The sequence below is a fragment of the Artemia sp. Qi Xiang Cuo genome, chromosome 7 (assembly GCF_049724085.1).
Source record: "Artemia sp. Qi Xiang Cuo chromosome 7, ASM4972408v1, whole genome shotgun sequence".
In the NCBI taxonomy this organism is placed as follows: Eukaryota; Metazoa; Arthropoda; class Branchiopoda; order Anostraca; family Artemiidae; genus Artemia; species Artemia sp. Qi Xiang Cuo.
In genome coordinates, this window is record NC_142800.1 from 63,332,851 (window position 1) to 63,348,146 (window position 15,296).

A 15,296-nucleotide genomic window follows, 5' to 3' on the forward strand; every position below is an offset into this window, starting at 1 on the left:
TGTCTTGGCACTCAAAAAAATTTTATATATAGTTTTTGGCAGTTTCAATAAGCATTTATACTTGGTCCAATGTTTATTTACTGTCAACGATTGCCAAAATCATAGCTCACATTCTGATAATCTACCCATCAAAAGTTGCCTAAGAATGTTCTTCGAAATTCCCACATAGTTTTGTTTTCACAAAAAACTTTTATTATTAAGATTAATCGAAATCATAATTAACATTCCGGAATCAACTTCAAATGGGGATTCTTGCTCTTTTGACAGGTATTTCCAAACAACTTTTTAAACTTTAGGGTACTATAAGCTAAGGTTCGTTTTTTTACTATGCTGCCCCTAAGGGGCTACCATGATGGTTGAAAGGTAAACAAGGGCCTTAAAAATAGAAAGTCTGAGGCGTATTTTTCCTAAAACAAGGACAAGGGTCTCAGTCTTGAAGGGAAAGGGGTTACGAATGTCATTATTGAGGAAATCCTGTTATTTTTTGCAGAAATACTATTGCGGTAACCATGATCTTTTTATGAAAAAAAAAAAAAAAAAAGTTTAGGGGGTGAACCCAATCATATACGTAATGTTTACTGTCGTTTTAAGTTTTGATGTTGCTCCTTACTTTCAGTTGAAAAACTAGTTTTTTTTTTATATATAATTTCTGATCTTTTTTTAAATAATGCTGGGAAATCTGGCGCCCCCTTCATAGCAATGTCCCTTCCCCCATGAAAACTTCCTTCGTGGAAAGATCCTACCACATAAATTATTCCGTATTTGAAAGGGGCTGTCTCCTCCTCAACGCCTAACTCTTTACGCCAAAGTTTTTTATTGTTTAACAAAAATAGAGTTGTGAGAAAGTCAAACTTTAGCGTAAAGAGCGAGGCGTTGAGGAGGGGATATATATTTGAAATAAGCATAAAAATTTGATTTTTTTGATCTATCTATTTGCATCAAAATTCTGTCTTTTAGAGTTTCGGTTACTATTGAGTCGGCTCGCTCCTTACTGACAGTTCGTTTCTACAAACTGTTTGATATCATACTACTCCGTCAAAAGAACACAAGCTTTTTTTGTTCTTTTCCTCTTCACTAGGACGAAATAATAGTAACCACTCCTGAATCTGCTAAGAATGGCAGTTTTTTCCCACCAGCCAGTTTTTTACTTCATATAGACTAGCGTTGTAGCCTATATATAATAACACGTAAATTACACCAACCATAGATTCTTATGAAAAATTGCATTGTGCTTCAGTACTATCAAGACGAATTTATATAAAGTACCTTTATTTAAGCATTAGCTTTCAGATGAGCCCTTAAAAAAGTCTTAAAAGTGTTTCACTGCCCCACTATCAGTGCCAAAAACACAATACACACAAAAAACGCCTAGTTACGGCTTTTAATTCTATAGTTATTTCAACGGGGCACTTTTATTTTGCCACTGGTTTTTGAGGATTTTCAGCCTCTTTCAAAAATTCAGACAAATTCAGTTTCGCCATTACTTTTTACATGTAAGCTTAACATGGATAATAGCTCCCATTCATGAATCACTGTGAAATAGAATAGTTTTACATTAAAAAATGTTTAAAATTTTCAGTAATTATGGGCATTGACTCGCCTTTTACTATGCTGCAGATTTTTCAGCGCCTCACTAGCAGCAACGGAAAAAAATAAGCATAAAAATAAAAAAGGGGACACATCACTGCTTCCCATCGTCCCGTGCAAAAAAGGGATTTTCCTTGTTGCTCAAGATGAGGGATTTCAATCCTCCAAAATGAGGTTTTCGGTTATGGAGATTCTAATGGTGTAATTTTCATTTCGATTTGATATCCTTTTTATGTTTTTTTACGTCATTTTCCAAATTTTCCGCATGATTTTATTTTCATTGTTTTATTTTAATTTATTTTCCAAGTGACATCATTTTTATACGAATATAAAAAAGGGTTATGTCAGCTTTGCCTCTCGCTCAGACTATCTGTCTTTTGGTAATTTATTTTCACAATAAACTTTTATATTTAAAATTAATCGAAATCCCGATACATAATCGAAATAAACATTCATAAATCAGCTTCAAATAGCGACTCTTTCTCACCTAAAAGTTATTTATTTCCAAAATAGTTTTTGAAGTTCCGCTTACTATGGGCAAGGGTTCGCTCTTTACTAGCTTGCCCCTAAGGAGGGATCCGTGATTAGTGGAGGCATAAAGTGGCCAAGAAACTCATCCAATGACCCCTTGCCCTTCCCACCGCCAACTTTCTAGCAGAAGAGTTGGCATACTGTATGTTGTAAATACTGAAATAATACAAGGAATTTTAATCAGTGTGATTAATGAATCATAGGCCCCTTCAACACCCCCGCCAACTTTTTAGCACAGAACTAGGCATTCCTTGCCCTTCCACCTCCCCTCCCTCTCTGCCTACCAGCTTGTTCGTTGAAAGGTAACATGCTGCACTTCGTTTGAAGTGGAGTAGGGCAAGGATTTTTAGTGTGCACTAATGGAGACACAAATTTAGCCCTAAGCCCCTCAAACACCTCCTACTTGCTCCTTATAATTCCAGTTCTTTTGTACAACAATAAGCATGTTGCATTTTATTTGAACCTGAATCGCGCAAGAATTTTGGCTTTACAATTAGATGGTCAAAGTAGAAGAGTTTCCCTTGTTTCTCCATCCTTACCTTCTCTACCTCCGACCTTTTAGTGGAAAGGTGGGCATGTTGCACCCTGTTTAAATAATAAAAACGCCCAATTTATTAAAATTATATGGATTTAGGGAAGAATATAGCCTATGGTCCTACAAAAACCCATTCCACTCTCTCCACCACCCTTGTAGCAGAAAATTATGCAGATTGCACCCTGTTCGAGGCGGAATCATGCAAGCATTTCCTGCAAAATGGAGGAACAAAATTGGTCCAAGAACGCTTCTCATCACTAACTTACCCGCGTAAAGGTAAGGATGTCTTTTTTTCGCCTACCGGCTTGAAATTAATTGGACAAGTACACAGGGTCAACGGGACATGAAAATTATTTTCAGAACCATATTTGTTTCTCGGACCTCCAATATGCTTCAAACTTACGGGGCAAGTAATTTTGGGCCAAGAGAACAGAGTGGATGTTTTTTCAAATGCGTCCATAACTTCTGATCCCCACCAACCTTCCGCACCGAAGCGTCTGTGCTTACATGAAATTTGATAAGAGGGTACCTACAGCCAAGGAGACGATAATCAGGAAATTTTAGTTGAACTTTTCAGCTGAAGCGCTAGCAGGCTTGAAACTTTCTTTATTAGGGGATTTCTTCTCTATCACGAAGAGCGAATTGCAACGAAGAACCTTAGAGCTATTCATCTTCTTCATAAACGAGGGGTGAGAACCTGTGTTAAGTGGTCTACCTTTTATTCGTTTCTGATGAATTTCAGAAAAGGAAAATTTGTTTTATGCAAGTGGTTACACAAAGAATACAAATAACAATGCAACACAAATACTGCAGTTTCGTAATTATTATTAGTCTATTTATTTGACAATCACTTGGTGACTATCATTAAATCAAACTGCTTTTACCATCCAATATACACAGGAAATATCAAACAGGACGCTATGCGATATAGCCTTTACCGAGTGCCTGCTGCAGTTTTAGAAATACGACATAGCTTGTGTTAGGTTTTATACTTTAAGGTAAAGTAATAAAGGATCAGCTTGTAGGTACGTTAAATTTTAAAAATAACAACATTGGGTTGGCATCAGGAACTGGAAAATAAAGTTGGTTTTAAGAACACGGCGTAATCTGAATAGCAAGTTGTCATTTTTTTTTCCTGTTTTTTTTTTAGAAAAAAACCCTTCTTGAGATATAGTATTTTTAAATTTTTGAGGATTGACAGCTACAGCTTTAATAGATTGCAAAAAAAAACTCGAAGCATTGCTACAGTAATAGTTTAGTCGACAAATCTGAACAAAGGCTGCTTCACATTGCCCTAGCGGAATAATTTTTTTTTTCTTTACTGCATCTTCATGACAGAACCATTAAAGCGGTTTGTTTTCATTTCTTAATCAGCAGTTTCTCCAGTGGTTTTTATTTTTGTTACCTGGAATTTGGGAGATATGGACCCCATCTTTAATCCACCTTGTGGTGAAGTTGCCAGGGTGCCCCCTTGCTTCACAAGGAAGTTCTACTTCTTCACCTTCCATCCGAGTTTGGTTTCTTGGAGGCTCAACTATTACAGCACTGCCTAAAATAAAACAAGATATTTTTTAAATGAACGATGTGAAGACTAATTTGAACAAGTTCACAAAACAAACAGTATATAAAATTAATATAATCAATGAACTAAGTCCTCCCACTCCTAACTGGCTGGTTACCCCCCCCCCCCCGCTCCCTTTCGAAAAAATCTCATACTAGGGTTAATTTAAGTATGTGTGTATCTAGTGGTGAAGCCATGGTCTAACGATAGGTGTTTCCTTTATTATTTTCCCTTGAAGGACATTTCCCTTGTAAAACTGCAACAACATAGAAACAAGATAGGACTTAAATGTCCTACAATGACAAATATTTTGTTTCATAATAAAGTCCAAGTCCATCGATTCAGGCATCTTTTATTCTGATGCTTGTAGTTAAGCGTCAAGAAATTTTTTAGAAATGATTTTAACTTCATTTTGCTTGGTGTAAATTAACAATTCTTAAAACTAACGAAAACAACTGAGATCTCCTTTGTCCGGCCTTCTTCTATTGAAGCAATTTGAACTGTTCTTACTAAGCTACCTTGTTTAGATCAGAACAAGTTTTGTCTCACAGCGACATAAAGATTCAAAAATAGGAGGTGTTTTTTAAAACTTAAAAGATGGTGTCAGAGAGGTTTTGTCAGGTCGGGAAGGTCTATTTGAGCTGATTTTCTATAGACCCAGTTCAACATGACTCAGGATTTTGCAGAAGAACTAAGCCATGCGAGGCCTGAAAGGGTATCAATCCTATAAAGTATTTTGTGACTCAATCAGCATGACTACAGACCCTGCAGTACATTTTAATATTCAAAATAAGAATGTTCATGGGAGATATTAACGGGCCCATGTAAACCGACCCCAAAACGTCATTTCTTTTTCTCGATTATATCCACAGATCCCCGCAATGTTCATGAAATTGATGTATTTCGGCACACAGCTCTTTCCAAAAAGAAGAGTTATACATTTGACTCTATCCCTGTACCCTCACTATCAATGCTCATAGACAAATTCAAAGGAGAATTTTAAGTTATTTAACAGTGTACTCCTTATATGAAAGATAGATGAATCGGTTCAACTTTAACAATTTAAAGCTAGCAGAATACAACTGGTTGAGAATTTGTCCATTTTAAAGGGATGCGTAACCACGTCGAAGTTTTATTAATTTAATTTTTTTTTCGCTTCCATTCACTCTCTCTCTCTCTCTCTCTCCCTCTCACTTTTTTCTTTCTCTCTCTCACTTTTCTCTCTTTCCCTCTCTCCCCTCCTTCCATTCTCTCTCTCTTACTGAAATATATGAGAAATTAATTTCTTGCCTTTTTATTGTTACAACTATTATTTCTTATGGATTCCCCACGGTATTTCTTTCCACTTTTTTTTCAAGGACCTTTTCCTGAATCTGGGTGTGACATGTTCGCTTAGTCTGTTAAAAATGACTTTCTTGCTTTCAAATCCAACACTTTCTGCTGAATATTATGGCAGCTTAGGAACGAAAAGAATATTCCAGTAAGGAAAGGACTTAATAATATCAAAATGATTCAGGTCTTTCTTTTAGACTAGTTATACCCTTTTTCTTCTTTTTTTTCCTAAAAAAAAAGAGTTCAAATAAACATAATCAATATGGATGAGCGTGAATGACTAAAAAAGAAAATGACAATACTATGACTATGCTATGAGTATAATAACTATATTATGACTAATGACTATACTATGAATATACTAACTTTTAAAAGAAAGAAACATTTAAACAAACGAGGAAATTCTCACTTCAATTTCTAAAATAATTTCATTACAAAAAAAAAAAAACATTATAGGCTTTGCAGCAGACATATCTTTGATATGTTTCACCCTGTTCGCAGTACATATGCTTTTAATAGGCTGGCCGCGGTACATTGCTCATACGGCTTGTCGATGAATATATAATATTTTTTTTTTTTTTGTTTATCCAATAACCTGAATATTATAATAAATTAAAATTCTATAAATTGTATTAAAAGATTAATGAAACTTAGCAATTAAGAGGGTAAAACATATTTAGTAAAATACATGGATAATCGGTAATTAACATACAAAAAGGTTTCGGAAGAAAAAACGATCAAAAAAGAATCTGGTTAAAATTATGGGGAGTAAAATAGTTTTTTTTCAGAAAATTAATTTATTACAAGGTATATATTAAAAAACTACGTTGAAAAATAAGATGACAATTGAATTTAGAATTCTTAAAATAGATCCATCACCGAATAAATATTTCGAAGTGTTTGAGCTTATGACCAAATGACCCTAAGTAGAAAGAGGGGTTAAATTTCTATATGTGCTAAACCGGATAAATGGAAGGCAGTACGAGACCAAAACCTCTACTTTGAGCTCTGCAATCACACTTTTTGAAAACCCTTATATGAATTCAAAATTTTGAAAATTCTTCAAGCTGAATATCATCAAATTGGATTACAATTCAATTCTGCTAAATTTGAGGTCATTCTTTTTAATTGGAAAATGGTTAATTTAATTCTATCTGTAGCTCTTAGGAATAGTTTGGTCCAACCTGTTGACCAGCTTATTTGTCTTGGCCTCCCCATAGGCTCCTCAATCCGCCACACCTGTACGCTTTTCATTGGTCAGCTCAAACGTCGAACTTCAACAGCTTATGCTTCTATTGTTTTAGGCAAACTTCGGTTCTGCCGGATGCTTCTTGCTAGCCTTTATAATGTCACAGTACTTCCTCACATACTATACGCAACTCCCTTTTGGAAACTGCTAACAAAAACTGATCAGCATAAAATCACATCCTTGTTTTTCCGATTTGCTAAATATCTACTCCACGTGGCTCCATGGTACAGCAACTCACAAATTGTTGCTAAACTCAAAGTAGCAAACCCTGAAATCTCAGTTGCTATACGAATTGAAAAGCATAACTGCAAAGTTGAACTTCGTCGAAATGAAATGGGGGGGGGGGAGTACTAAAGCAGTGATTATGACGGGTTTTCAAATATATAAGAATTTATTTAATTGAAACAATCAAGTGATTTGAGTCTATTGTGTTTTTTATTGCGGGGAGTTATTTTTTGGTTTAAGTATGTATGAACATGTTGATGCTATATGCGTATATTTGCTTTTGCTTCGTTTGATTTTGCTTCTTATTTTGTTCTTGATTTTTCTTCTTTTTAATTTTGTTTATTCTTAATTTGTCTTTGATTTATTTATATTTTGGCGCTCTTATCTGATTTTCATTGGCAATTTTTCTCGTACTACGTCATGATATGTCATGTTCGTTTCTCTTTTTTCAGCTTATGCTCCGTCCTTTTCAAGTTTTTGTAGGTGGGTTTTCAATTAAATAAATAAATAGGGAAAGGAACACTGTCTACATACCAGCAATTACTATCTTGGTAGTGTGTGTTACTCTTCCTTTACTATTCCTTGCAACACAAGTATAATCGTCAATGTCTTCTTGTCGAATAAATGCTAGACGCAGTTCAGTGCCATCATTAACCACTCCAATAGATGGTGAAGGATGAACAGGCTCACCCTGTCTATACCACATAACTTCTGGCATTGGAGAACCTGGAATAAATTTCTATTTTTAATTATAATGTTTTTGAATAACGTAACGCAAACGGAAAATTGAAGCAAAAATCTAAAAGTTGAGACATTCACTTACCTCTCTAATAATATGAAACCGTGTGGTAGCACAGTAGATTGGCGTTAGGAAGTACGCCAGTAGATTGGTAGATTAGTAGATTGGCTAGGCAGTACAGGGCACATAGATCGATCCCCATTGCGGCAAAGTTGGGCAACAAGGTTAGAACATGTCTATGTGAAAAAGACACAGCAACTGAAGCGGCGATTCGACGCCTTATGTGCCACCAATGTCTCTGAAAGATCTTCATCATTTTTGCCCTTTTAACAATATTAAAGTCGATTTTGATTGCTACATATTAGCATCACATTGGTACTTGTGGGGAAAAAAAAAAAAATCCCTGAATTTCTTAATCAATCAATCAATCAATTTATTAATACTAAAAAAAAAAATTACAAACGTAAAGTTTTTACGAGCCCAAGGAGCTCAGCTTGTTAAGGGCCAGCAAAACAAAGTAAGACACTATTATAAAAGCACATGAAAAAAACACATACATATACAAAAAAAAAAAAAAAAACACTGGATCAAGACAAGGGTATTTATTAAATAGGGGACATTTATGAAATAACCAAATTAAATTTCGGTTATTTTTGCCGTTATGAGGTTTCATTTTTAAACAGAGGCAGGACAGAGATTATTTGGAGAAGAAATTGGTAGGTGTACAAAAATATAATAGTTTTTTTTCTTAAAAGCGAATAACGTTTTTGAAATATAGGAATAAGAGCGATTAGTAGCAGAGAGTAAGCGACATAATATTTTGAAAAGAAAAAAATAATAGTTCCTTACTTTTAGTCATTACTTTTCCGATTTGAACAGTGAATTATTTATTTCGCAAGCAGGGACAGAATTTATGACCATTAAGTGGAGGGAGAAGGGGACACATCCTTCTTGGCTTATAAATTGTTTTATGAAAATGAAAATTCTGGAAAATATTAATCAAACGACTTACTTCGCGTTCTGTCTTCATGTTTTTTTTCCAAATCAAATAAAAGAAAAAAAGATCTTTTTGTAATGAAAGTAAGGAGTTCGAACTTAGAACAAACAAAAATTATCCAATATATGAAGTGGTCCTGTCATCTCCCTCTTTACAGTTGCGTATGACCAAGGCTTTACAGAAAGCGTATTATTCACAGTTTAAAAAAGAATAAAATGAGAGTCCGTAGTTTCAAGCAAATACAACTTAAAGAGCCATGTCATTCTTGAGATATTTTTAAATTAAAAAAACAAGCTCTTTGTAACTGAAAGTAAGGAGCGACATTAAAACTTAAAACCAACAGAAATTGTTCCGTATATGAAAGGGGCTGTCCCCTCCTCAATACCTCGCTCTTTACGCTAAAGTTTGAATCTGTCACACAACTTTATTTTTTAAAACTGTAAAAAACTTTAGTGTAAAGAGCGAGGTATTGAGGAGGGGACAGCCCCTTTCATATACGGAATAATTTCTGTTCGTTTTAAGTTTTAATGTCGCTCCTTAATTTCGGAAAAAAAAACTAGTTTTTTTTATTTAATTTCTGAATGTTTTTGAATTAATGCAGCTTTGATTTTGGTTCACCGAAAATGAATAATTAAAACGAAATTTGCATATTAAATTATACTTTTTTGGCTAAATGGCTTTCTCGAAATTTTGTTCTGACGTAACTTACGAATTAACTTACGTAACGAACTTCTATATTCGTGTGTTTTATTACGTATATTAGGGAGTTTGCCCCCTAGTTGATACCTTGCTCTTTACGCTAAAGTTCGAATTTTGTTCAAATCACAAACCCCTGAATCACAAAGGCCGGTTAATTAGAATAGATAGCTCTTTTGAAACAACTAAAAAAAAAACTTTAGCAAAAAGAGTGAGGTATTGACTAGGGGGCGAACCCCCTCATATACGTAATAATTTCTGTTTGTTTTAAGTTTTAATGTTGCTCCTTACTTTCAGTTGAAAAAAAACTAGATTTTTTATTTAATTTCTGATCTTTTTAAATAATGCTGGGAAATCCGGCGCCCCCTTCATAGAAATGTCCCTTACAACAAGGAAACATCCTCCATAGAAGGATCCTCCCCCGTAACCCCCTCCTCCGAAATCCCCCCCATTAGAAAAAAATTCCTCCTGAAACGTCTTTATACTTCCCATTAACCAATACTATATGTAAACAATGGGAAAAGTTCATAACTTCCAGCCCTTCCCTCGGGAACTGTGGGGGATTAAGTCATCCTTAAAGACATATTTATTAGATTTTCGACTATGCTAAACAAAATGGCTACCTCAAAATTTTGGTTGGATGACTTTGGGAAAAAATGAGCGTGGGAGGGGGCCAAGTTGCCCTCCATTGTTTTGGTCACTTGAAAACGGCATAGAACTTTTAATTTCCGTCAAATGAGCCCTCTTACGATATTCTAGGACTACTAGATCGATACGATCACCCCTGGGAAATAAAAAAAAAAAACAAAAAAACAAATAAACACGCATCCGTGATCTTTTTTCTGGCAAAAAATGCAAAATTCCATATTTCTGTAGATAGGAGCTTGAAACCTCTACAGTAGGGTTCTCTGATACGCTGAATATGATGGTGTGATTTTCATTAAGGTTCTATAGCTTTTTGGGGGTCTTTCCCCCTTTTTTCAAATTTCTTTTTAGGTTTCATTTATTCATCAATAGACGTGTCTAATGTCTTCATAACAGCTTTCCTTAGTACAAAAATAAGAAAAAAATAGAAGCGAATAAATTGGGCAATACAAATCAAAAAGACAAACATAAAAAAGGAGTGATAGAGCCATCTTCAAAAAATGAAACAGAGAAATTAAACTGAATTTTGAAGGAAAAATTAAGCTTTCATATGGAAATCTATTTTTACCGAAAAAACATGGATGAGCAAAATTTTTAACCGGTTTTAAAGTACCTTAAAGTGACACACGGGGGCTTTCTACTATAAGAAAAATACGAAGGATTTGTTCTATATTTTTTACGTCTTATTTAGCTAATGTAGCATTTGAACGTATTTACAATATAATTAAGATTCATTTATATATAAGGGGGACTGTCCCTCACTCAGCTTGTAGATCCCTCACCCTATCATCGCCTATAATAAATGCTTTTTGCTTAAATACATTTCGCCAGGTGAGCCGATCTTATAGGTTAAATCCTCTCTATAAAGATGTGAAACCCTTCCAATGGAAAGCTTGAAGATGGCACGCCTAAAAATTCATTAGTTCATTTTGCATGTATTGCATAAATGTTTAGGAAATTATATAAACAACTAACTTGATGCAACAACTGTTTATTTTGTCAAATTCACGATGCCCAGCTGTTTGATTTTTCTTTAGAAAAACTTAAGTGAAGCAGGTAGCATTGAGACCAAAATGAGCTTTAGTTCGTGAATTTAATACATCGTTTGGTTTCTATAATAAAACTTCGTTTTACCAAAACTAGATCTTGCTACTATGTATTAATTTCGTATAATTTACAATGCTCAGCTGTTTGAATTTATTAGAGAACGTAAGCGAAGCGGGTCTAAGATCAGAAGTCCCTGAAATTCTGACCTCAAGTGGCAACCCTGTCCATCCTTTTAAGCTTTACTCCACGTGCTTCCATCTTTGAATCGTTTAGTTAGACTGATGTAATTGTTGGTCTTCAAAAGCTTTTGAAGGTTTCAATGAATTTCTTCCCAATTTTACTTGTCTAACAATCAATGGCTTTTCATAAAGTAATCATTAGCCTATTTGTTTGTGGAGGCACGCTTCTGATTTCATTCCATCCCCCTCAGACCTAATTCCCCGAAGACACTTATCTGGAGAAAAGGATGTTAAGGACTCAATCAAATTTTACATCAATCCATCCAACCGCAAAAGCCGGCGTTTTCAGTTCCTATTGACCCGTAATACAAGAACAAGAGACAAACTTTGGAGATTTCCAGAAAGACAGACAGCGGGATGAGACAAGATTAGACCAAGCTGGTAAGCAGAGTTAGAAATACTCCCGGTTTCACCAAATACATTCCTCGTTTAACTGGGGCTTTATTCCATATAAACTCCCGAATTAGTTTAACCTCAGTCTGGGATAGGTTTAATTGATGAGGAAAGTCCTTAAATGACATAGAGAATGTCTTTGGTCTCAAAAATGGAATCTAATATTATGTTAAAATAAGAAGTATGGCCAATAAATTAATAAACAAATAAGATTTGAATTCAATATTCACTCTTAAATGACATAAGACTGTCCTAGGCTATTAAATAATTAGATTTGTGAAGAAGATAACATTTCTTGTACAGTGACATCAATTGGAAGTGGGAGTCGAGGGGTATGTGCTTCCTAGATTCCCCCCCCCCCCTATATTTAAACAAATATCTATTTTGGAGGCATTTTCATTGAAAATATCTTTTAGTATTTTTACTGAAAATATTGAAAAAAGACAAATTTGTCCCCTCTAGATATTGAAAAATACATTTACCCCCCCCCCCCCCACTAAATTTTAGTGAATCAAAGCCACTGTCCCTTTAATGAAACATCTGCAATCTGACATAAAATATATATGCTCAACTGTCAATATAAGAATTCTTCATGTACTACAAATTAGGATTATTACGGGATTAGAGATAAATGATTCGTGGATATTTTGAGGATGTTAAAAGGAGACCTCCTTAGGACATCGAATCAAAAGGTGGGGCTAGTTCAAAATATTTCCTAACATTAAAGTAGTATAAGCAGGTGAAATTGGTACTAAATTTTAATCTAAACTAGAGACATCGCTCCGTTTTGTTAGGGTCTGGTTCATTAGCGAGAAAACTGTAAATCCCTATAAAACTGTGACACGGGATAAATCCCGTACAACAAGAAAAATTTCAATTCAGAATACTTCATAGTCGGCCCCTCTGCGAAAATGAAGGGGTGAGTTGGGTCATTTACTTTTAGCACAGTATATATAATTATATAAACTGTACTTTTTAGCTTCCATGATCTAACCCACTTTCCCCTAGAACACTATTCTCGTGTGAGAGCAAACGTTGACATCAAGACTTATACGAACAAGTTTTACCCTGAGTATGAGGGGGAAATCCCTTCATTCAGTTCTTCGGTGCTTTCATGAGTATATTGGTGGAAATTATTAGACCCTTAAAAAGCTTTTAATATGTTCAACCGAAAGGGCATCTCACAATTTTCGGATCTGTTTCATTTTGGCCCAATTTGGCATGAAAAGCCTCCCCCTTAAGAACCGGTGCCTAAAAATTTAGTACTCCACATAACTGGATGAAGTTTCAAACAAGGAAACTCAATCAAATGGGGCTTTGAAGTTGATTGTTCGAAACAATCATTTATTTTATGTTTGCTCAATACGTGTCTAGATACGAAACGCACGACCCAGCAACTCCTCAAGATTTGAAAATGGGAGGTTTAACCCAGAGGCTGTTGGAAATTATAAACTGTTTTCAGTGGCATCAATTAGGGGGGGGTAAATTAGGGGGGGGGGGTAAAATATATTTTTAAGACTCCTGGAGAGGGGCAATTTTTTTTTTTTTTTCAATTTAAGTACAAAAATAACTATTTTTTTTTTAAGGAAATTCCGGGGAAGGGTATTTTTGAAATATAAGAGGGGTAAAAAATCTTGGGGAAGCAAGATCCCCAATTAATGAAACTGATTGGCTGGATGTCTCGTAATATATGCTGGTTAGCCTTTTGACCCTGTTACTCCATTAAATAAATATAAAAAAACATGATTTTCAACTGAAAGTAAGGAGTAACATTAAAACCCAAAACGAAAAGAAATTATTCCGTATATGAAGGGGTTGTGCCCCCTCCTCAATACCTAACTCTTCATGCTAAAGTTTTAAGAAAGGCGGCAGCAGAAAATTTTCCCGGGGGGGGGGCTAGACGCCAAAATATCAGTGGCGGTTGGGTGACAGTTTAGGTGGTATAGGACGCCCAACTACGGTTTTAGCCCGAAGAGGACGAATTTGCAATCAATTTAAAATCCTGAGAAGCTAATGGATTTAAAAGTATAAATAACTATATTTTAGGCTTCCCAGCTACAAAAGACGTAATGCCACACGGTGGCAGTACTGGATTCAACCATGTTGATTCGCTTTATTTATAATGAAATTAGGCTAAGTTTGGTGATCTGTAATTGCGTATCGGCTATAATGAGGGGGGGGTGAGTCATTGTTTAGATGGGGGTAGGGTAGACTCCTACAAAAGTACATTTTAACGGACACACTGCTTACTTTTTATACGGTTTCAGATAAATGTCGAAAGAGGTAGGGGGGAAGTAGGAATTAATTAAAATGTTTCTGTATACAGCTTAAATGTTACATTCCCATATCTACCAGCACAGAGGTGGAAAAGGCAAGGCAGGTCATCACAGCCCGCCAAAAAATTTCTTTGGGGTGACAAATACTACTATGAGCTTAGTTTTCAGCAATTTTAAATGGTGGTATTTTTCTTTTTCTATTTATATGAAGTACAGAAGTACTTCAATGTATTTCAACAAATGTATGTAATGTATTTATCGACAAGAAAATCCTATTCCAGAGGTTGTGATGGCTTCAGTTATGTAGAGGTTGTGATGGCTTCAGTTATGTAGAGGTTCAAAAGTCTCACAGAATTTCCATCCATACAAACAATAATACACCTTTTGATCCAACCAAAATTCTTTAATAGTAATATTAGCAAGGACTCTTCACCAAAATTACTATTCATCGCCAATTTTTAAGTAAATTCAAATTTTATCCAAAGTTTAAATTGTAAATTTAAACGTAGGACGGTAGTAATCAATGTACAATTATTGATCTACACATATGATAAGTCATCAACCAGGGATTTAAGGGACCGGTCCCTCAAATTATGTTTTGGTGAGGCCTGGGTATGACTTGGAATATAACAAGAAATTAATTAAAAAAAAGAGCTTATCAACTGAAAGCAAGTAACAGATTTGAAACCTATTTGAACGGATTATTCTTTGTATGAAGGGGGCTGTCTCTTCCTTAGCTCCTCACTCTTTTCTGTGAATTTTGGCACTTTTCCAAATTTTTAAAGAAAATTTGCAAGTAGAAAAAAAAAGAATTTACAAAGCACTAAAATACTTTTGTTTAATGAGCAAGGTGTTGAGAAGGGGCAGTCCCCCTTATATACCGAGAAACATTTGTTTTAAGTTTTAAGTTTGCTCCTTACTTTAGCTGAAAAACCTTTTTTATTTGTTTAATTACATTTCATGAAACTGTAATGTTTTGTGAATTCAATACTTTTAGTGACACAGAAAAAACGATCAATATTTCAGTGATCTCTGTTTGGATTTCAATGGGTAATCAAACAGTTCGTGGTAACGAACTGTAAGTAAGGAGTGACCTGGCTCAATAGTAATCAAAACTCTAAAAACGAAATTTTGATACCAATAGATATATCAAAAGAATTGGTTTGCTATTCTTATTCGAAATATATAAGTTTCATTAAGTTTAGTTTTACCCATCAAAAGTTACGAGCCTGAGAAAATTTGTC

General features: G+C 34.9%; 1 protein-coding gene across 8 annotated transcripts in view; it reads right to left on the bottom strand.

The window, feature by feature from the left end:
- LOC148950561 (protein turtle homolog B-like) overlaps window positions 1–15,296 on the bottom strand; it is a 380,785-nt gene that overhangs the window by 113,636 nt on the left and 251,853 nt on the right. For all 8 annotated transcript variants that reach the window (XM_089092492.1, XM_089092489.1, XM_089092493.1 and 5 more), the window contains exons 6-7: window positions 7,555–7,746; window positions 4,059–4,202 (exon numbers count right to left, since the gene is read on the bottom strand). In XM_089092492.1, the coding sequence (XP_088948618.1) occupies window positions 4,059–4,202; window positions 7,555–7,746 (336 nt within the window). The remainder of the gene's footprint in view (window positions 1–4,058; window positions 4,203–7,554; window positions 7,747–15,296) is intronic.